The sequence below is a fragment of the Leptopilina heterotoma genome, unplaced genomic scaffold (assembly GCF_015476425.1).
Source record: "Leptopilina heterotoma isolate Lh14 unplaced genomic scaffold, ASM1547642v1 Lhet_305, whole genome shotgun sequence".
Taxonomy (NCBI): domain Eukaryota; kingdom Metazoa; phylum Arthropoda; class Insecta; order Hymenoptera; family Figitidae; genus Leptopilina; species Leptopilina heterotoma.
Genome location: NW_025111009.1, coordinates 220,001 through 243,476, shown reverse-complemented (window position 1 = coordinate 243,476; position 23,476 = coordinate 220,001). Strand labels below are relative to the sequence as shown.

At 21.7% G+C, this 23,476-nt stretch overlaps 2 protein-coding genes across 5 annotated transcripts in view; one reads left to right on the top strand and one right to left on the bottom strand.

Annotated features, from left to right (window-relative positions):
• The window catches only part of LOC122504573 (single-stranded DNA-binding protein 3), a 39,353-nt gene extending 31,019 nt beyond the window's left edge, over positions 1–8,334 (top strand). For 3 of the 4 annotated variants that reach the window (XM_043615739.1, XM_043615737.1, XM_043615736.1), the window contains one exon: positions 7,956–8,334. In XM_043615739.1, the coding sequence (XP_043471674.1) occupies positions 7,956–8,060 (105 nt within the window). In that variant the 3' untranslated portion in view covers positions 8,061–8,334. Of the gene's footprint in view, positions 1–348; positions 1,176–7,955 lie in introns of those variants that run through there. The other variant, XM_043615738.1, reaches the window with a different exon arrangement.
• LOC122504577 (ubiquitin-like-conjugating enzyme ATG10) overlaps positions 1–15,058 on the bottom strand; it is a 63,799-nt gene extending 48,741 nt beyond the window's left edge. The window contains exon 1 of the mRNA XM_043615749.1: positions 14,992–15,058. The gene's annotated coding sequence lies outside the window, so the exon portion shown is untranslated. The remainder of the gene's footprint in view (positions 1–14,991) is intronic.
• Between the last annotated feature and the right edge of the window lie 8,418 nt (positions 15,059–23,476).

Sequence of the window (23,476 nt, the reverse complement as noted above, 5' to 3'; positions counted from 1 at the left end):
AAATAAATGAGTAAATTGACAAATAAGTAATTTGATAAATTAACAAATTAAAAAAATTAATAGAATATATTTGGGAAAAATTAATTTCACGTGTAAAGATAATTTATTCGTGAACAATTTCTTCGAGAATCGTCGATTTGAAATGACAGAGAAAAATTATTTTCTTTTTGTAAAAAAAAAATTTATTTTCTAAAGAAAAAGAAAAGAATGGAATGTAGGGGTGGAAATTTAGGTTTGTTCCTGATAATTGAATATTGATTCGCAGAGTTTGTGTGTTCAGTGAGCGTGGTTGCTTGTTTGTTATATCTGAAAGTAATCGCATAAATGCATGTTCTCTATTTTCGACAGTTTTTTTAAACAATTCGTCCTGGCCTGCATCTTCCTGGTTAATCTCGCATAATGCGGAGGATCATGCGAATCGCTAACGAGCACATTTACGTACGTAGATTTGCACAAAAAAAATAACGGTTGTCGAGGCACCCTCCCACTTGTTTTGTGCAACAAAAAAAAAAAGAAAATCAGAACAAAATCTGATTAAAAAAAAAGAAAAGCAAAATTTAACGTGTTGATCACATCTCATTAAGCATTTGTTGTCAGTTGCACCCAATAATAATTGAAATAGGCCTAGCACTTAAGAATCTATTAATTGATATACAAGAGGAAAAAAAAGTTACTTAATTGCCACTATCGCCATACACAATTTATAATATATATACATATGCTTCACTAATACTCTCAAGGTTGCAAATTAGGATTAATTTTTTTATACAATGGTTGTTTCTAATTATTATTATTTTTAGATTTATGTCGTTTTTTTCTATAAGTTATCTCCTTTAGTTCGGTATTTTTATTTTTTTTTTATTTATATTTATTTGAGACTTAGCTTTTAAGCGAAGGTGCCTGGAGAACGAAAGGCTGTTACTCGTGACTGTCTGCTACTGTGATGTGGTCGTATAATATTTAATCGATTTTTTTACTTCCTTTTTTTTGTAGTTTAAAAAAAAGAAGCGATACTATAGCTTGCTTTTCAAGTCACGTTAGGATTATTCTTTCGTTCTAGAGTTATGAGAGAATACCGTGACGACGACTAACGAGCTTTGGTATCATTTACTTTGAAAAGTAACAAAAAAACAATTGTTTTTAAGTATTCTACTATTTTCTTGACTAGGTTACTATTTTTTTCTAGATATCTTAGTTTTATTACGGAATTATTTTTAATCTGCATTTTTTATTCACTTTCGTTTTATACTTTTTTGTACAATTTCATTTTTTCGATTTCATTTTGTACCTTTTTGTTTTAATTTAAGTTCATTTTTGTACCTTTTTTTATTTAAGTTTAATTTTGTACTTTTTTTTATTTAAGTTCATTTTGTTTATTCAATTTCATTTGGTGCATTTTTTTTTTATTAAATTTTATTTTTTGCATTTTTTTTTGTTCAATTTCATTTTGCGTGTTCTTTTATTCACTTTTTCATCAATTTCATTTTCTTTTCTATTATTCAACATTTCATTCATTTGTCCATTTTATTGCCTTTTAAAAAAAAACAAATGTAACTGTTTGTTTTTTTTTTTATCTTAAAGAAAACGAATTCAACTTCCACGTACCTGAAATAAAAGCTCAAATCAAGTTTCTTTATAGTCTTAAATAATTTTTTTATGAACTCGACTCTAGAATGAAACGATAAATCCGGTTGAATTCAAGACAGAGTCCCTCCAATCTGTTTGCTCATAATTCACTCTCCCTTATTAATAAAGAAAAAAGAAGAAGAAAAAAAAGAAAAGAGTGCAAAGTTTTCGAATGCATCGACATTTATAGTAAATTACTTGCTTCGCAATACATGAAAAAATAACGACAAATTGCTCAATTTGAATTCGGTTTGTTTTCTTTTTTGTTTTTGTAATTTTTTTTGTACATATTTTTTAAGTACAGGGAAAATTGAAAGATTGTAAATAAAGCGCTCGTCAATTTTTCTATTGATATTCGTGAAGTAATTGACATTATGCATTTAATATTGACAGAAAGTATTTAATAAATATTAATTAAATAATTAAATTAATAATTAATCAAATTAATAAATAATAATATTAATTAATACTTAATATTAATATTTAATTTGAAAAGAATTTTTGAATGGAAAATTAATTTATTTATACTGTCTCAGTATTGGGACGTTAATGAAAATGTTAATGTTGATAAATATATTGATTTTTTATTGTAAAAATTTATGATCAATATTAATGGAGATGGTAATTAAAAAAAATATTTCTCAGGGGGGGATTTTTTGTAATTTGCAAAACTTGTACTTTAAAACAAAGGCAAAATATCTGTGATCAGTTGATACTCAAATATAACTATTTAATCTCGATTACAAGATCTAGTTGAATAGATTTAAATTTTGAACAATAAAAATGTAATAGTTTTTTTTTAAATTGACAAAATATTATCATTTTTGTCAAAAATATTATTTTTGCAAAAATAGTTTTGTAAAAATATTATTTTTGCAAAAATATTTTTGTAAAAATATTATTTTTGCAAAAACATTTTTTTGTAAAAATATTATTTTTGAAAAAAAAAACAGTTTTGTCAAAATATTACCATTTTTGTCAAAATGCTACTCTCGAAATGTTGATTTCTTCGCGTTTTCTGCTAAATATTAATGAATTGCATAAAATCCGAATTCCGTCAATAAAATGATGAGTTGATAATGTTTGCGAAGCAAATAAGAGAGAAAAAAAATAAATAGGAAAAAAGCCCGAGGTAATACCGTTCAATTGACAAAGCAAGAGGAATGCTATGTAAAGAAACATTACTATTTTTATATGAATAAAAACATCGTAGACAGTGTGAGTACTGAACCTAAGTGAATGAGTGTAAGACGAAAAGAGAGAGGAGGTTTATAGCAGGATTTTTTTTTTTTTAATTTTTTTTTCTGATTTTTGGAAGGAAATGGAAAAAGAGGAATTAGAGGATATATGGAAATTTATCCGTCCGCAGGTGGTTATAGGTCAGTACCGGACTATGCTGTGCTGCTATTAGTTACTTTAATCCGAATACTAAAAAATAATTATTAATAAACTTATGTAACAAAAAAAAAAAATTGACTTACGAGAAAAGTGCGCCTGCCTATCAAACAGAAGTTTTGATTTTGATTCTTATTTGACAATTATTTCAAATCGAATTTTAAACAAATCAAAACAAAAATTTTATATTTTTTAATTTAATTGATTTTAATAATGAATTTACAAATTTTTTTGCAATTGCAAAAGTTGCAAAAAAAAAGTATTGTAATTAATTTCAATTTTTTGATTAAATTTTGTTGCAATTAATTACAATTTTTATTAAATTGCAATTGCAATTAATTTCAAATTCTATTGGTTAAGTAATTTTAATTGCAATTATTTTTAATGTCTTGTTTAAATTTAATTGTAAATACTTTCAATTTTTTCTTTAAATTTTATTACAATTATTTTCAATTTCAATTCATTGTATAATTGAAATTGAAATTTAATTGCATTAAAATGTAATTGAAGTATAACTGACATTTTTTTTGTTTAAATTAATAAATCAATAAATAATAAAAAAAAATTGATTTTTTTTTCTAAAAGAAATCGAGTCGTAAATATTTTTTATTCTCTGGTTTGCGCACTTTTCCTCTAGAGAAGTGAAGAAAGAAGAAGAAGAAGAAAAAACTTAAACGTGTTGACTTAATATACTCGACGTGAAAGGTACGCTTAGGTTCCAAGGTTCGTGCTCAATTTATTAGTGTTGAATAAAAAAAAAAAAATAAAAACAAACAAAAAAGAGAGAGAGAGAGTGAGAGAGAGAGAGAACGATGATTATGCTAATTATGATGATAATGATGATAATGTTGATTATACTGATGATATATGTTAAAGTCAGAAAGTAAGACGAAAGTACTCGCTAGATTAAGAAATATCGTTCAAAATTATTGTCAAGAGTACCAAGAAAATAGAATATGAAAGGAAACAAAACAAAAAAAAATCTTGTGTTCTGCTTTTTATTTAAGAAGATTATTAATTATTGAATAATAATAATTCTTTGATAATGCGCCTAACGCCTATATATATATAAATAAATAAATATTATATATAAACATATTATTTTAACGCGCCTTGGTACCTTTTTGAGAAAAAAAACCATCATTTTACTTGGATACTCCCACGTTGTAAAATATATTACACCTGGTGAACTTGATAACAAATATATGCCTACACGCAAAAAGGGAGATCGAGACAATAAATGTAATCCTGTTACACTGAGACTACTGAGTTTTCATTTTTATTTGTCAAAAAAAAAACCCACAGGGTGCTGGCTAATAGAATATTTATATATAACTATCTGCTTTAAATCAACGCACTAGCAATTTTTCTATAGGAAAAAATTCTCATTTTGCAAATCTCTTCTCATTGTGTTTCATTTTGTGTGACTCGATTTTTTTTTTCTATAAAACTGATTGTATAAACAAAAATTATATAAATTAGAAAAAATTAGATAAGAAAAAATATATAAACTACAGTTATTAATATATAAATTTTATATATTAATATTGTTAGTTTATTTATAATAAAAAAATTTTTATAACAAATTTTTAATAAATTAATAAATTAACTGATTATACAGACAAACAAAAGCAAGACTTCAAAGAATAGCCCAACAAATTTTTTTTTTTATTCAAATTCAATAATTTTTTTAATCAAATATTATTGAATTTGAATAAAAAAATTTATTTTATTCAAACTCAAATTATTCAAAATTTTATTCGAATTTTCTTTTTATTCAAATTATTAAAAAAAAAATTTTTTACGAGTCATGAACTCAAGTCATGAACGAATCTCACGAGAGAAGTGATTTGTAACAAAGAATTAAGAGTAAATTGCAAAAAAAAGAAACAATTGCCAAAAAGTAAAATGAATACTGTTTTATTTTTCTGACGATTTTTGTAGATGTTATAGTTCTATTTTTCAAAAAAAAAAAAAAAAATTATTTTTTTTACTGCGATAGCTGTATATAGTACTGGCCTGTACTGACCTGTAGCACATGGATGCGTGAGTCGAGCGATTGTGGACTGCGACAATATTTAAAGAAAAAAAAAAGATGAGTAAAGAAAAAAAAAGTAGACGCGATTCATATTTTAAATGTTATTTTTCATGATTTTGAAAATTAAAAAAAAAAGAATAATATTAATAATAAATCAATATAAAAAATCGGTGATGTGTGCGTGTGCGGGGGGCAGGCGATATCGAAAGGCAGTGAGAGCTGGCGACGAATGCAATGCGCCATTACGATAAATTTCATTTAACGTCCATGTGTTGTGGGTCAGAGCACCCTGATGATGATGATAATTTAAATATCTTTAATCCCAATTTCCTATTCTTACATCCAGAAAAAAAAATTTTTACAAAAAAAAACAATGCTTTTTTCGAGCCCAGCCCCACCGACGCACCACCACCACACTTTTTTTTTATAAATATCCGGACAAAATTCAATCATTAATTGATTGATTCTTGTTCGATCGCTTTCGATCCGACACTATTAAATTTGAATATATATATATAATTATTCTAATAATTATGTTCATTTATTTACCAAAAAATTGATGTTTTGGATGATAATTTTAGAAAAGGAATTTTTAATTGATTGCCTAATTATTAATTTATTGATTAAATTAGTTAATTATTAATTAATTTAACTCAATTAGTGAATCATTAATTAATTTAACTAATTATTAATTTATTGAAGTAATTAATTACTAATTTATTGAAGTAGTTAATTATTAATTAAATTATTAAATTAACACATAATTAATTAATTAAAATGGTTAATTTTATTTATTTATTACTTAAATTTACTAATTATTAATTTATTAAAGTAGTTGAATAAGAATTTATTAATTACATTGAGTAATTATTAATTTATTAAAGTAATTAATTACTGATTTATTTAGTAGTAAATTATTAATTTATTAAATTAACTAATTATTAATTTTTTAAAGTAGTTAATTAATAGTTTATTAATTTAATTAATTAATTAATTAATTAATTAATTATAGTAATTAATTATTAATTAATTAATTAATTAAAGTAATAAATTACTAATTTTTTAAAGTAGTTAATTAATAATTTATGTAATTAATAATTAACAATTTATTAAAAATAAAATTTCAAAATTAATATGAAAAATGGGCAATGTTTTAATATTGGTAGTGCAACAATTTTTTTGGTAAACTTGATAAAAAGAAATTAATTTACATTTGTTTTGTCTTGTTAGATATTTATGTAAACCTCGTTATTTTATTTAATAGAATTTCAACTATTTTTGAAATAGTTTCAATATTTTTCCAATATATTTAATATGCAGTCAATTTTTCTTTATGATTAATTAATTTTTATTTATTTATTTTTAAAAACAAAAAAAAAATGTTATAAAAATCGAGTGAATTTTTACAGGCAATATGAAAAAATTCGAAAATTCGAACTTTTTCAATTGGAATATATTCGAAAAATCGTTTATTAAGTTTTTTAAAAATAAAATCCAAATAGTATAGAAATGAAATTTTGAAACTAGACCTGGAATTCGAAAAATAAATTACTTTTTGTGAATTTAACAAATAATTAATTAATTTTTGAATAAAAATGTGATAAATAAGAGAAAGAGCAATGAAATTTAGAAATCCAATTACTTTCTGGAAATTAAAAACTCTTTGGACAGTAAAAAAAAAATTGAATTGTTTTTAATTACTCTACGATCATATTTTTAAATCAGACGTACACGACTTTTTGAAATTCAAAAATTAATTGACTTGAACTTCTAATTTCTGAAAATAATTAATTTCTATTTCTTTGTTTTTTTTTGCAATTATTTGGCAAAAAATTGTTTTCAGTTTTTGAAGATTGCTACTGAATAAAAAAAAATTAAAGCAAATGTTTTAAAATGTCAATAATTAATTAATTTTTTTGAAAACTCCAATAAAGCCATTAAATATAAATTTTTGTTGCTTTTTTATTTTTTGAAAAAATTTGCCAAACTTTGATATTGTAATTTTAATTACAAAAATGATTTATAATTTAATTGAAATTAATTGTAGTTAATAATAATTTAATTAAAATCAGTTATAATTTATTTACAATCAATTATAATTTAATTACAATCAATTATAATTTAATTACAGTTAATTGTAATTAATTTTAATATAATTTTAATTTAATTACAAATAATTATAAATTATTATAATTATATACTTTAAAAATTTGTTTTAATTAAAAAATTAATATGAAAAAAATTCAATTTTTGAAATTTAAAAACACTACGTCATTTTAGAAATAAAATATTACATAGAAAATAGAAAAAAATCTCTTCAATTATTTCTTTAGTTAAAAATATTTTCCATGTTAATGAAAAAATATTTTGCTAAATAATTCAAAAAATTATTAAATTGAATAAATAAAGTAATAGGATATAAAGTGATATGAATAAAAAAATAACAATAGTAGGTGATAAATAAATAAGTAAATAAACAAAAGACAAAAATACTGAGTAAAAAGTGCTTGATTAGAAAAATAGGAAATAAAAATTATAAAAATTTTTACTAAAAAAATAATAAATTCTATTGCAATATTGAAAAATAGTTTTTACAAAAATTATTAAAAATGAAAAAAAAATAAAATAAATTTAACGAGGTTTTTAAAAAGAATGCATAACAAGATAAAAAAATAATTAATTATATAAATAAATTATTAATATTCTAATTAATTAAATAAATTAGCAAAATTATAAAAAAAAGAAAAAAATATCTTTCAAAATATGTGTTGGATCGAAAAATCTTGCAATTTTTTGAATTAAAAAAAAACAGCTGAGTTAATTCAGCAAGGTTATTACTTGTGGATTAACGCTAGCTATAATGTGGTGTAACCGGCTGGTGTTGGTTGGTTCACAGGATCAGAACGAGTCAGCAGCCATTCTCAAGATCAAGGAGAGCATGCAGGAGGAGGCCAAGAGGTTTGAAAAGGATTCAGATCATCCAGATTATTTCATGCAATAACTCGCTCCACGAGTCTTAGGATCTCCGCTCCAGACCAAAATTAACTTTTAACGATTTCAAAGAAAAAAAAACAAAACTAAAAAAAAAAACCGAGAAAAACTTTTTCCCATCCCGCCACCGCCGCCAACGCACCCACACACCCTTTCGATTCGTCGAGTCCTCCGTGAAGAAAAAAAAAAAAAAAAAAAAAATAAGCACAAGTGAAAGAAAAAACAAAAATCATTCCTTCGCTCCTCCTTTTTTCGATGAAAATAAACAATGCACGGATATTATATATATAAATATAGTCGATAGTCCCAAATGTCATCCACTATTAAAAAAAAAAAAGAAAAGAAACTTCCTTCCCATTTTCGAAATGACATTATTATATAGAAAAAATGTTCTGTAAAATTTTTGTCTTTCAATATGCCAACTTTATCGACGCTTAAAAGAATGAAAAAGAAACAACCTTTTTTTAGTTCCTTCGGATCCGGTTCGACGCACAATTTTTTATTTACATTTCACTCCAGCAGAAAAAAAATGTGATTTCTGCTTTTTATTAGTATTTCTTTTTTTTTATTAATTGCCATTAAGAATAATTAGTGATGGATTCTCGGAAAATTCAAAAACGGAATTTTTATTTAATATTTCGCTTAAATTTGTTTAATTTTTTTTTCTTTTATTTATTTTATTTTTTCCTATCTTCAATTTCTATTACCTTCAGCAAAAAAAAAAAGAAAAAAATTACCTGTTTCAAATTAACGATTCTTTGTCTATTATGAATAAATTATTCATTTATACTCAAATAATTTTTATTGAATCGGTTATTTGAATCAAATAAATTTTCTTTCAGTACATTAGTAAATTAAAATAAATAAATGTTTATTTGATTCAAATAAATTATAATAATAATAAATAATTACTTGTTTATTATCAAATCGATGTCTTTCGTTGATAAAATCTTATTTCAATTGTCAAAGTAATTAATTTGAAATTTAATAAATAAATTAATAAAAAATTAATTTTGTTTATAATTCAAAATATTTCTGTATTTTATTCTGTATTTTAATACAGAAAAATTTTATTCTCCAGAATATAATAAAATTATAAATAGAAATTAAATGTTATTTTCTATTTACAATTTTGTTGATTAAAAATTAATTTCTTAAATAAAGAATTGTTTAAGGAATTAATTTTTTAAAATTTTTCTATTGTTTTCTACTTCTAATTTTTTTTTAAATTATAAATTTTTCTGTATTAAATAAATGAATAAAATTATAAACAAAGAAATTTTATATTTTTGTTTATTTGCAATTTTTCTATTAATTTATTTACTTATTTTTATGTTTTTATTTTTTAATAAATAATCGTTAACTAATTATTGAAAAGCATAAAACAATGTTACGAATGAAATATATTTTTACGTAAATTTAAAATTAATGACAAACAGAATTATATTAGACGGGGAATTTATTTGATTTTAATAAAAAAAAGCCCTTATAGAAACAAATAAATAAAAACAGAATAAATAAATAAAAATAAAGTAAATAAATAATAATAAAATAAATAAATAAAAATGAAAAAATGTAAGTAAATAAAAATACATTAAATACGTAATAAATCATTATTTATTTATTACGTATTTAATATAAATAATAAAAAATACTTGATTCAAGTAAATATTTATTTGATAACAGACAACTAATGGATTATTTGAATCAAATAAATTTTTTATCTCAGTGTTTATTTCGAATTCAACGAGACGGAAAAATAAGGAATAAAATTATTAATAGATTTTCTAAAAAATTTTTGTTATTCATAAAAATTATTTTTTAGTATTTTTATTAAATAAATGATTAAAAAAAAATGAAAAATAAGCGAAAAAAAAATTCCGTTTACATTTTTTTTCATATGCACATTTTATATATTATAAAAATTTTTTTCTGCTGGAGGAAAAGAAAAATTGTTGCCGGGACGGTGAAAGGTATTATTTACGCACAGTCCAAAGAATTGAAGTATTAAACTTAAGTTACTTAAGAGTGTGCAGGTTTGCTAATCGTCTCCTTTTCAGTTACACATACATACATATTTATATATATATAGACACATTTATATATAATTTTTTTTTTGTCGCTCGATTTTTATCGGATTAATCGAGATTAGCAAATTGTGCTTCCTTAGATAACTATCAGTTAAGTTACTAATATATATTTGCCGTCCTTGTTAAACTATTTTTCATAAAACTCTCCTTCTCTCTTTCTCTCTGTCTCTGTATGAATAAAGAAAAAAAAAATTCTTTGAAATTTTGCCCAGAGTTTTTTTGATAAATGCTTATAGAATTTTTGGAATACAAATTTTTAAAAAAAAATATATTGAGAAGGGGAAAAAAATAGTGTTTATTCCAAGTAGATTTTTATACTCCGTAGAAAAAAAACATTTTACAGATAAAAAAAAAAAAAGAACCATTGCTAAAAAAGAAAAAATCATTGATAAATAAATAAATTTATAAATGATTAAATTTATTAAATTTCTTAAATTTATTAAATTTATAAATAAATAAATTTACAAATAAATTGGATTTTTTAAACGAATTTTTGGGACAATTTACTGGGCAATAATTCGAAGTTTTTGCTATCGCCAAATAAGAATTTAGAAAAATTTTCTATTCACTGTAATTTTTTCTTTTTTATTTCCCCTCTCTTCGACTCGTTTCTCTTGAGAAACATTTTTAGGAAAATTTTTAGAGGAATTTAAAAATATTTAGAGAAATTAATAAAAAGAAAAAAATGTACAATTTAATAATAAATAAAGAAAAGGGAGAAATGGAGTAAATTTTTTGAGAGAGGAAGAAAAAAAATGGTGAATAGATTGAATTTCTGAATTTTTCTTTTTCTATCCCGTCTCCGAAGGAAGGATACGTCGATTTCGTTGATAATTTCCGGTCTCGTTGCGTCTCCCTAATCGTCGTGAAAGTTTACAGATATTTGATAAAACTTTGTTTGCTCGAGTCGCATTCAGTTCTCTTTTTTTTTTTTTGTCCGCATCGATATTAAATCGGTTTTTTTATTTATTATTTTTTCTGTAATTTTCTTTGTATTTTTTTTTTAAATTTTTTAAAAATTAGAAAATTAAAAGTAAACAGTTTTTAGTTTTCTTAAAATTAAAGTTTTTTAATTCTTTTGAAATTAAAAAATTGAAGTCAAAGTTTTTTAATTTTTTTAAAATTGAAAAACTAAAATTACAATTTTCTAATTTTTTTGAAATTAAAGAAAAATTTTTTTTTTAATTTTTTAATAAAACAGTTTAAATCCGAAGCTATTTAATGAATGTATACGTATGTGATCATTATAGCTCGAATCGAAGTATTCAATCGGATCTCTTGAAATCAGCGGTTCTCCTATTTCACAGTTAGAAAAATTACAATTTTTCTTTCAACTTTACTCCCCCCCTACGAGATATATTCAATGTGTGTGTGTAAAGTGCCATTTAATGTGAAAAAAGAGGAAAAAAGAAAATTAAATAAAAAAAAAAAAAAAAAAGATATCTGGTTGAGATGCGACAAATTCTTGTGCAATATGCAGACCGTGCAATTTGATTATCGCTGATCTCAAGTCTCATATATTTCATTTTCTGGCATCGATTTATTATTATAAGAAAAGGAAAATAAAATCGTGCCAAAAGAAATGACTTCGTAATTAAATAGAGCAAAGAAAAATGAAAATGATTAAAGAAGAAAAAAAAAGGGATTTGCCTCCAATTTGTAGCGCGGTACGGGCATTGGCCAGTGTGCGTTTTACCGCATTAGAGAATTTACAAATATAAATATTGATAATAAAAAAAGATTTTTTTTTTACTCTCCGGACTGCTGGTATTTTTGTCAGAATTTTCTATTTTTTTTCCCCCAATGAAAATTTTTTGTTGGGGGAAAAAATTCATTTAAGAAAAGAAATTATATTTGTAAAAAAATTATTTGTAACAACTGTTTGTATAAAAAATATTTGTAACAAAATTATTCGTTACAGAATTATTTTTTCAGTACAAAAATAGAAACGAAAAGAAATTCTATTTGTAAAAAATTTATTCGAAACAAAATTATTTGTAACAAAAACTGTTTGTATAAAAAATATTTGTAACAAAATTATTCGTTACAAAATTATTCCGAAAAACACTGATTTTTTCACTACAAAAAGTAGAATAGAAAAAAAAGCAGAAAGTAAATTTTCCGCAATAAATAAAAAATACTGTCGATTTCATAAAAAAAAATTTCTATTTTTTTTATTAAATCGACTTGAGATTCGACTTTGAAAAAAAAAGAAATGCAAAAATACAGGCAGTCCGCTATTGTTTTATTTTTTATTATAATATACATTTTTTTTCTAACGAGTGTGCGTTTTAAAAAAAAAATTTTACACAGAATCTTTTGCAAAATAAAGATGCTCAGTAAAAATACAGAATTTCGTATAAATACGTATTGCTCGTCCTAGTAATTTTTAAAATAAGTGTTCGTTTAAAACTATAAGGGGAGAAGAAGAAAAAAATAAAAAAAACGCGATATTTATTTACAATTTTTTCCATTTATTATTTGTATAATAAGAAATATTAATCCACGAATCGCGATCAAATTGTTTTCTCGCATTCAGGAATTTTTTTTTTTTCTGTCAAGTATTTAAAGAAAAACAAAGAAAATGTAAAGTACGAAAAGTAGGAGCATTTACGTAAAGAAAAAAGAAAGGAAAATAAAAATAAAAAATTTGTCACGTATTTGCTTTTATTATAGTTCCGTTTTGCGGGTAAGCTTTGCTTCTTTTTTTTTTAAATGAGACTTAAGTTTTTTTTAGAATCTTAAGTCCCAGGTAAAATTAAATAATTTAAAAACAAACAACTTTTAAATAAAGTATTTTTAGTTTCTACTGGACGCGAAAAGATTTTTAAAAAAATCAAATTTGTAATTTAATGTAAGCACTTTGTGATTAATTATACAACATATAAATTATTATTATTATTCTTTATGAATTTAATTAAATACAGATCGGTGTTAATTATCGATTTTCAAATTATTCTTTATATATAAAGAATACTAAATTATTTTCAATTTTCAAGTTAAGATTAGAATTAGTTTAAAATAGCCAAGAAAATTTTTGTTTAAATTATATATATATAATTATATATATATAAATATTATTTATATATTAAATATTAAAATGCAAGAATTTATAAAGAAACGAAAAAAATTTGTATATATAGCTTTTTGTCAAGTGGAATTTGCATAAGAAAAATTTCATAAATTATCAAAAATGGAATTTTGTAAATTAAAAATACTATTTTATGATTACTATTATTACTATAATTACTATTATTATTATTATTATTAATAGTAATAATAATTTTAATTATTTTAATATTATAAATTATCGCAATTATTTTGTAATAAAAATTATTTAAGTCTTTTTATTACAAATTAATTATTATTAATAATACTATTATCATTTTTACAACTTGGGACTTCAGATTTGCGTACATACTTAAGTTCTGTAGATAAAAATGTTTTTGTCCGTCTTTCCGAACAGTTAAAAAAAATTTATTTTCCATTTAGACGAAATTTTTCTAATTTTTGTTATAAAAAATTCATTTATAAAAATAGTGTTCTTCGATTTTGCTTCAATTGGAATTCACTAATTAACATTTACCCCTACTTTCCAATGATTGCTCAACAAAAAGGAGAAAATATCGATTTTTAAATATAAAAATTATTATTATGCAAAAATCAAATTATTATGAAATTATTATTATTATTATTATTATTATTATTATTATTATTATTATTATTATTATTATTATTATGTTTTGATTAAAATAATTATATATTTATATTTTACTTTTAAAAATATTTTGAAAATTGTTTTCAAAAGAAATAAATATTAATATAATAGCAGTTAATAAAATTATCTTTTTTTTGAAAATGTTTCAAAACATAATTTTTTAAAAACATAATTCATAATTTAATAATAATGAAAATAATTTTAAATAATAAAAATGATAATAATTTTATTAATAGTGAGAATAATAATAATAATTATTATTATTATTATTATTATTATTAGTAATAATGGTAATAATTAAATTAATAATAATTGAGAAATTCGGAATGAGCAAGTTGGGGAAATTTTAAGGAAACTTTTTATCATTTAAAATCGGTTGAAGATTTTTGGGATTTAATTGATATAAAATGAATTTTATTGGATTCAATTTGAGTTTCTTAGTGCTTTATGTGATAAATAAAAATTTGTCATCATTGTATTTAATAATAATATTTATATATATATATATATATATAGAAATCATTGTACACTGATACGAGCTATAAGCGTGCGCAAACTCACGCATTCTCTTTAAATTCTTGCATATAATTATTATCGACATAATTGTAGGTATCTATACGAGTTTAGTGGTAGCGTAAACAATAATTACGAGATAATAAAAAATAAATGTCATCTATCATAATTTATTTGTTTTCTTCCTTACCTCAAGCCACCAATTTCCAACTTTTCGCATTTTTTCTTTCATTGCAAAAAAAAATTATCATCCTACCTATATTATAAATTAATTATTAAATAAATTAATTAATTATGAAAATAAATATTTTATATTTAATAAATTATAATTATTAATTATTCCTCGCTACAAGGTGGTGAGGAATCTATGATTTTATCAAGTGAACTGACATTTGGCGGTGACCTTGGCGTTCACAGGTGGTGAAAAAATTTTATTTTATTCATATTTCATTATAATTGTTACAATTTAAATTATTCTCACCAAAAAAAAGCACTTTTTTCTGTATTTTATGAATTTAATGAAAAGAAAGGAAACTGCTCATGAAGGTAAGTGAATAATAATTTATATAAATTAAAATAAATATAGTTTAAATAAAAAGAGAAAATATTTTAAAACTTACAGACATCAGTTTCTTGAAGAAATTAACGAGCGTCTCACCATATCTCTCGTATTTTTCTCTTCATTCTGAAAATTAATTTTTTATAAATATCAGAAAATATATTACAGATGAACATACACTGAGCAAAAATTATATTTGATTTAAAAATTTAAATTATTAATTACAATTATTAATAAAATAAAAAAAAAATAAAACACGATTATTTTAAAAAAAGGAAAAAAATACTTTGTTTAATTCGATTATTTTCAAAATTTTTATTTAATTGGCGTTTAATTAAATTATTTTCAAAATTTTCAATTAAAATTATTTTAAAAGACTACATTTTTCTCAAAAAAAAGACATAAAAGAATTTAATAAATTAATAATAATTTAATTATTAAAGAAACTCCATTAAATATTTTTGAAAAATTCAAAGAAATTCTTCAAAAAGAGATTAATTAGGATTTTCAAAAATTTTAATGATAATCTTTGCAAAAGGAGGATGTTAAAAAAGGGTCGATTTTTGCCCCGAACCGAGAAGTAAATTTCAAGTGAATCCTTATACATTTTGAGCCCAGGAATCGAAATCAAAATAATTATCAAAAATTGTAATAAGAGTCTTGTCAAAATTTAAATTATTTTCAAAAATTTTCCTCAATTCAATGATTTTCAATATCTACTATTTTAATAAAAATTTCACAGGAATTCAATTATTTACAAGTTTTTTTATAAATTTCTTCGCAATCATTCAATTATTTTCATAAATAATAAAAACTTGTTCATAAATAAGTAGGTAATAAAAGATAAAACTCATTGCAGAACTTCAATTATTTTTAATAAAATTTTAATCGAATTCCTCGAAAAATGTAATTATTCTTAAAAAATTTATTAAAATTTGTCAAAAGAATTCAATTATTTGAAAATTTGTTGATAAAATTCTTTATGAGAATTCAATTTTAAGAAACATTCAAATATTCAATAAATTATTTTGTTTTGTATTTAAATAATTGAATTCTAGTAGAATTTTCTAAAAAAAATTGATTTAAAAATGAATTTCTGTGGAAAACAAATTAATTTGAAAATTAGTAAAAAAATTTTTCAAAAATTATTAAAAATAATGGATTTATAGAAAAATTTTAATTAAAAACTCTAAAAAAAAATTTAATTTTAGAGAATTTACAAATTATTGCAGAAATTCAATTGTTTTCAATAGTAATAAAATCCTTCCCAGAAGTTTAATTATGTTCAAAAGTAATAACATTCTTCTTAGGAATTGAATAATTGTTTTTATAAATAATACAACTCATCACAGAATTTCAATTATTTTTAATACAATTTTAATCGAATTTTTCGGAAAATGTAATTATTCTTAAAAAAATTATTACAAATCGTCGAATGAATTCAATTATTTAAAAATTTGTTTCTAAAATTCTTTATGATAATTGAATGTTAAGAAACATTCAATTATTGAATAAATTATTTCTTTTTGTATTTAAATAATTTATAATTCTAGTATCTAGAATTTTCTAATAAAAATTGATTTTCATTTCATAAAAATTAATTTCAATTAAATTTTTAAGTAATAATTAAATATTTAAAGCAATATAGCGTAAATTTTTAGAAACAATTGAATTTTGAAATTAATTTTTTTGAAAAAGTTTAATTGATGAATCTTTTTTCATATTATTTGAAGTTTTTATTTTCTAATATATATTTAATTGAAGAATTTACGAATAATTGAAATTCGTAAAATTGAATATTGTAAAGTGTAAACAAATGGATTTGAAAATTGTCAAAGAACTTTTTGGAAAATTAATTCATTTAAAGAAGAATTTTAGTTAAAAATTCTAGAAAATAGTAATAATTTTTCATTTTTGGTCCGTAAAGTTCGTGTTTTTAAATACTTTCACTGATTCGACACTTTAAAAAAAAAGGGTACGAATTTAGTACCAATTTTGGTACTAAATTGTAATTTGTTTTAATTTTAATACCGAAATCAGCTTTAATTTAGAACCATTTTTTTTGTACAGTGGAGCCCTGTTATTATTATTTTACTATTTTCTCTACTGTTTACAAAAATATTTTGTTATTCCAGTGATTAATCAGAAAATTATTTATTTTATTATGAAAAAAATTATTCCATTCACTCGAGAAATTTTTTTCCATCCCTTTTGCATTTTGATGAGAAAAATTACCAGTTTCAAATAAAATAAAACATTCGATTATTATGAGAGTAATAATTGTATCCGAATGAGTGTATATTATATGTGAAAGGCGAAAATCAGTAATCGGCAGAGAGAAACATAGAAAAAAAAGGAAAAAGATGGAAAAAGAAGAAGAAAATGTAGACTTTTCTTTGTAATAGTGTAATTGGAGAGGAATGATGGAGTCGTTGAAAATAAAGAGTGGTGGGTGAGAATGTGAGGTCAGAGGAAAGAGGGACGAGCGTGCTTATCGTGCATCGTCTCCAACCATCTCAAATGCTCTCCTCAACCACCTATAGGTGATAGATGCTGGTATAGCTCGTAGTAGGCAGTAAAGGTCCGCCTATTCCTCTCACCCTCATCATCCCCATTTTCACCTACTCACCTCCGTCTCCTCTTTGTTCCCTTTTTTCTTCCTCTCCTATTTTCTCTCTCTCTCTCTCTCTCTCTCTCAGCCACTCAGCTGACGTCCGCGAAAATCCGCGCGGGCATGTATACACGGCTGCTATCTGACAATTTTACAAATCTAATTTTCATGCTGATATACAAAAATAGTCTCTCAAACTGCCTATAATGACGTCTTGAGAAAAAAAACAAAAATTCAATAAATTCAATAATAGAAAAGGAGTTCTTTTTCAATATACTTTTAATCATTTTCCTTTTCAGTTTTTTTCAATTCAAAAATAGAAATTATTATTCCTATTTTTTGCCTATTTTTACTTTTTGATTCTAAACTATTTTCTATTTATACCAGCAACAATTCGCCCGCTAAAGCGCGCTGCTAATTTCTAATTTGCTAATTTCTATACCTGCTTTTAATTACAATTAGCAATTTTAAAAATAATAGAATTTAAAAATTTTCTAATTTAAATTTTTTTTAAAAACACTACAAAAATTGAATTTTGGAAAAATTACAAATAGTTCCAGAAATTCAATTATTTTCAAAAAAAAAAATAAAATTCTTTTTATAATATTCAACTATGTTCAAAATTTGAAAAAATTACAATTATCTTTATAAATAATAAAATTCTTCTCCAAAGTTCAATTATTTTTATAAATTTCAAAAAAAAAAATTCTTGTCCTAATTTCACAATTATTTTCAAAAATATCTACTATTTTAATAAAATTTCCCAAAAAGAATTCAATTATTTAAAAAAAAATTTAATAAAATTGTATGCAAACGTTTAATTATTTTCATAAATAATAAAAATTTCACAAGAATTCAATTATTTTCATAAATAATAGGATTTTTTTTAAGGATCTCAATTATTATTTTCATCAAAAATAATTTAAAGTTTTAGAAAATAATAATTAAATTAAAATGATGAAACATGAAAATAATTTTGGTGAAGTTAGAGTAACAATATTCTTATAATATAAAATAATGATTTTATCTCTATGTTATTTTTAATTATTATGAAACATGAAGAAATCGATCACTCCGAGTCGAAGACTCGGAGCAATCGATATCTTCATGTTTTATAGCAAAAATACTTTTATATGTTGTTTAATTTAAAAAAGGTTTGAATTCGAAATTTTTGAATGTCTTAATTCCTGTGGAAAATCCTGTTCCAAAAATAAGATTAAAAAAAGAAATTGTGCAAATATTTTTCTTCTTTTTCTAAAACAAAATAACAATTTTGTTAAAAAAAATTGTGATTCATATTTCATAAACAAAAATAATGCAAAAAAAATAAATTTTCTATTTTTTAATCACAGTTGTTTAACAATTTTCCAATTTTATTTAGAAATAAAGAACAAAAATTTGCATAATTTCTATTTGACAAAACATAATGTTTAACAAAATTTTAGTCTTTTAATGAAAAGAAGTGAAAAAAATCTAATACAAAACCTTCAAATTTTTCTATTTCTGGTCAATAATTTCTTTTCAAATAACTAAAAAAAAAATTGAATTTTGGAGTAGTTATAAATGATTGCAGAAATTCAATTATTTTCAAAAATAATAAAAATCTCCGCAAAAATTAAATAAAGTTTCAAATTTTTTAAAATTCTCGTCAAAATTTCAATTATTTTCAAAAGTAATAAAATTCTTCGCTGAAATTCAATTATTTATTTTTGAAAAATTTTAATAAAATTCTCGGCAACATTTCAATTATTTAAATAAAATTTTAATAAAATTCTGCAGAAAAATTTAATTATTTTCATAAATAAGTAAAATTTCCCAGAAATTCAATTATTTACAAATTATAAATTTCTTCGCATCGATTCAATTATTTTCATAAATAATAAACTTTTTTTTTACAAAGATTCAATTATTTTCATAAATAATAAAATTCTTTTTAGGAATTTAATTATTTTCAAAATTAATAAAACTCATTGGCCAACTTTCAATTATTTTTAAGAATTTTCCAAAAGAATTCAATTATTTAAAAAAATTTTTTTAAAAATTCTACACAAACATTTAATTACATTTATAAATAATAAAAATTTTCCAGAAATTCAATTATTTACAAATTATAAATTTCTTCGCAATAATTAATTTAATTTAATTATTTTCATAAATAATAAAAATAAAACTGATTGCAGAATTTCAATAATTTTTATTCAATTTTAATCCAATTCCATGAAAAATATAATTATTCTTAAAAATTATATTAGAATTCGTCGAAAGAATTCAAGTTTTTGAAAAATTTTTTAATAAAATTCTTTATAAAAATTCAATAATTTTAAGAAGTATTCAATAAATTATTTATTTTTGTCTCTATTTAAATAATTAAATTCTCGTAGAATTTCGTAATAAAAATTAATTTAAAAATGAATCTTAGTTAAAATTTTAGATAATAATTGAATATTATAAAAGTAGTATAGCGTGAATTTATAGAAATAATTGAATTTTGAAAAGGTTTCAAATTAAAATCTTTGAGAATTTGAATCTTTCTAATTTTTTACTAAAAATTCTGTAGAATTAATGTTTTTAAAAAAGTGTTTAATTGAATTTTTTTTGAAATTATATTTAAAATTCTTTTTCTAGTATGTAGGTATATTTAATTGAAGAATTTCCGAATAATTAAAATAATGTAAAATTGTTTCTTGAAAATATGTAATTAAAATTTTTTTAAAAATAATTTTAAAAAATTGATACAATAATTGAAAATTTTTCCAACTTTAATTGAAATAAATTTTGTATTTTAATGAATTTTATTTGTTTAATTTTTTAAATTATTTTGAACTATAATTGTATTTTTGAAGAATTCTAAATGAAAATTTCGAAAATAATTAAATTCAAAGAAAAATTGTTAGAAAAATTATATTTTTTAAAAAATGATTCAATTATTATCATTAAAATTTCACGAAAGAATTAAATTTTTTTTCTTAATTCGTTATAAAATTTTTCAAAAGAATTTAATAATTTTTAATACAATTAGGTAATATTTTTCGAAAAAATTCAATTATTTTCTAAAATTTTAAGTAAAAGAAAATACGATTTAAATATTTAAACTAAATATTTAAATATTTAAACTATTTAAGATAGTTTTTCTTTATTTTAATTTTTAATGTAATTAAAGGATATTTAGAAACTGAATGCGAAAATTATAATTATTTCTCTCCTTCTCTCTCTCTCTCTTTTTACGTATGGATTTTTTCAAGTAAGGGAAAAAATTCAAATGATTCGTTAACTGCAAGACTAGAAATTTTTGAAGAATCTCTTTGGACAAAGTCGAGTTGACAACCCGTTTACGTCAACGACTTAATGACGTCACTCGGTCTATCGAGAAAATCAGATAATTCGAGTATTGGATGCGCGTTCACCTTTGTATCTTCCTTCTTCTTTCTCTTTTCCAATTTCTTTTTTCTCCTATTTGCCTCACTCTTTATTAATATTATCATTTATTATTTAAAAAAGAAAACAAAGCACTGATTTTCAAAAGAAAAAAAATTTATTTTATCATTTAAAAGTCGTAGCAGTCGCAGCCTGTCGTTAGCAGAAGATCAAATTTTTGGGAAAAAGAAATTTAAATTCAAATTTTTTAAATTCTAGGTACAATTCGAGTAATTTCAATAGACTGAAATTTAATTGTTGCTAAACATCTTGAAGAAAAAAAAATTTTATTTTATTATTCTTTTTTATTTATATTATTATTATTATTATTATTATTATTATTATTATTATTATCAATATTGTTATTATAATTATTTTGAAAAAGGTCAACGATTTTGTGGACAAAAAAAAATGGGGGTAGGGAATGAAAAATTTTTGTCATTTGGCACACTCGTTTTTTGGGGTACGTCATAGGATTGAAGAAGCGTGACGTCGATACTGCGGTCGTTCTTGGGCTGGAATACGGAGGGAAAATGGATTGCTGAAGGAGCACTGAAAGTGCCTCGAGATGCTTCCGCTGGTGTATTCCCAGTTGCATAGGCCAGATGACCTGATTGTAGGAAAGAAGATGCCCTCGATGCCTCGTTACCACAAGGGACCAACTTTTCCCTTCCTTCCTTCCTTCCTTTCCCCAAATCAATTTCATTCTAACTAGCAAACATTTTACACCAAAATACCCCTCTAATTTTTTAAGACAATAGACAATAATTAACAGAATTCTATATAATTATAGAACCAACATTTCTTTCCAAAAAAATTTTTTTAAAAATAAATAAATAAATAAATAATTAAATAATTAAAAAGAAAAATCGAAAAATAATCCTAAATAAAAATAAAATAGTAAAATATAAATTAAAAAAACTAGTCTATTTTATATCGTCTTATATTTATTAGTTATTAAATTTATATAAGAGATTTTATATATAATTTTTACAAATAATTATTTATATATAAGAATATTTACACATTAAATTTTTTATTCTTTAGTACACTGAAAAAAAAATTTAATTGATTCAAATAACCGAATAATTGACTATTATCAATTAAATATTTACTTGAATCAAATAATATTTATTTGTGTCAATTAAATGGTATTTGAACCAATAATTTCAGTATTTGAAGCAAATATGAACTAAACCAATTAATTGACTCCAATAAATATTATTTGATTCAATAAAATATTTAATTGATAATAGTCAGTTAATCGGTTATTTGAATCAAATAAATTTTTTTTTTCAGTTTGGAGAAATTTTAAGCAAAAAATTGTGCTATTTTCGTCCTTCGTTTCGATACTGAATTCATAATAAGGCATTTCTTCGATTCTTTTCAGCTACTTCGGTTAGAAATGCGACACAATGTAATTAGGCGGGCTTTGTCAATTGTCGAGAGTACTAGTCTCACAACGTAAAGACGACTCCCCTTTATACACGATCGCTTTTTTTTTTTTTTTTTTTTTTTTTTTTTTTTTTTTTTTTTTTTTTTTTTTTTTTTTTTTAAGCGCAGCATTTGTCCATTAGCCAATACTTGTAGTGAAACTATTTTCAAATACCAACACAGTAAGGGATCATTTTTTTCTCGGATCGACTTTAAAACCCAAAAAAAGTCTCTTTAGTCGTATAAATTCACAACAAAAGTCGCGAAAAGTCACATGAAATTTTAGAAAAAACCGATAAAAAAAAGGTATGACATTGTAAAAAAATGTAAAAGAAAATGTCAAAATGTTAAGAAGGTTTTCTTTCAATTGAGCGTAGAATGTAACAAAATATTTATTTAATATTTACTTAATATTTTATGTAAATAAAAATAATTATTTTATTTGTATAAAATATCAAGAAAATTATCAATCCTCAAAGTCAAATATTAAAATAATAGAAACACAATTTTAACGTTCCAAAAAATATTTTATTTTTATTTCATTTGCAATGAGACACAAAAATAATTTTTAATCATAATAATTATTTTTTAAAGCAAAAAAATACTGAATCGAATAATCGGTTTTATTATTTATTGAAACATTTATTTTTCTATTATCTTTTTATTATTAAAAAAAAAAGTTAATAAAATTGTACCCAAACATCTAATTATTTTCATAAAATAATAAAAATTTCACAGGAATCCAATTATTTACAAATTTTTTATACAATTCTTCGCAAAAATTTAATTTAACTCATTGCAGAATTTCAATAATTTTTATTCAATTTTAATCAAATTCCACGAAAAATGTAATTATTCTTAAAAATTTTATTAGAATTCGTCGAAAGAATTCAAGTTTTTGAAAATTTATTGATAAAATTCTTTATGAAAATTCAATTTTAAGAAATATTCAATTATTCAATAAATTATTTATTTTTGTATCTATATTTAAATAATAAAATTCTAGTAGAATTTCGTAATAAAAATTAATTTAAAATTGAATCTCAGTTAAAATTTTAGATAATGATTGAATATTATAAAAGTAGTA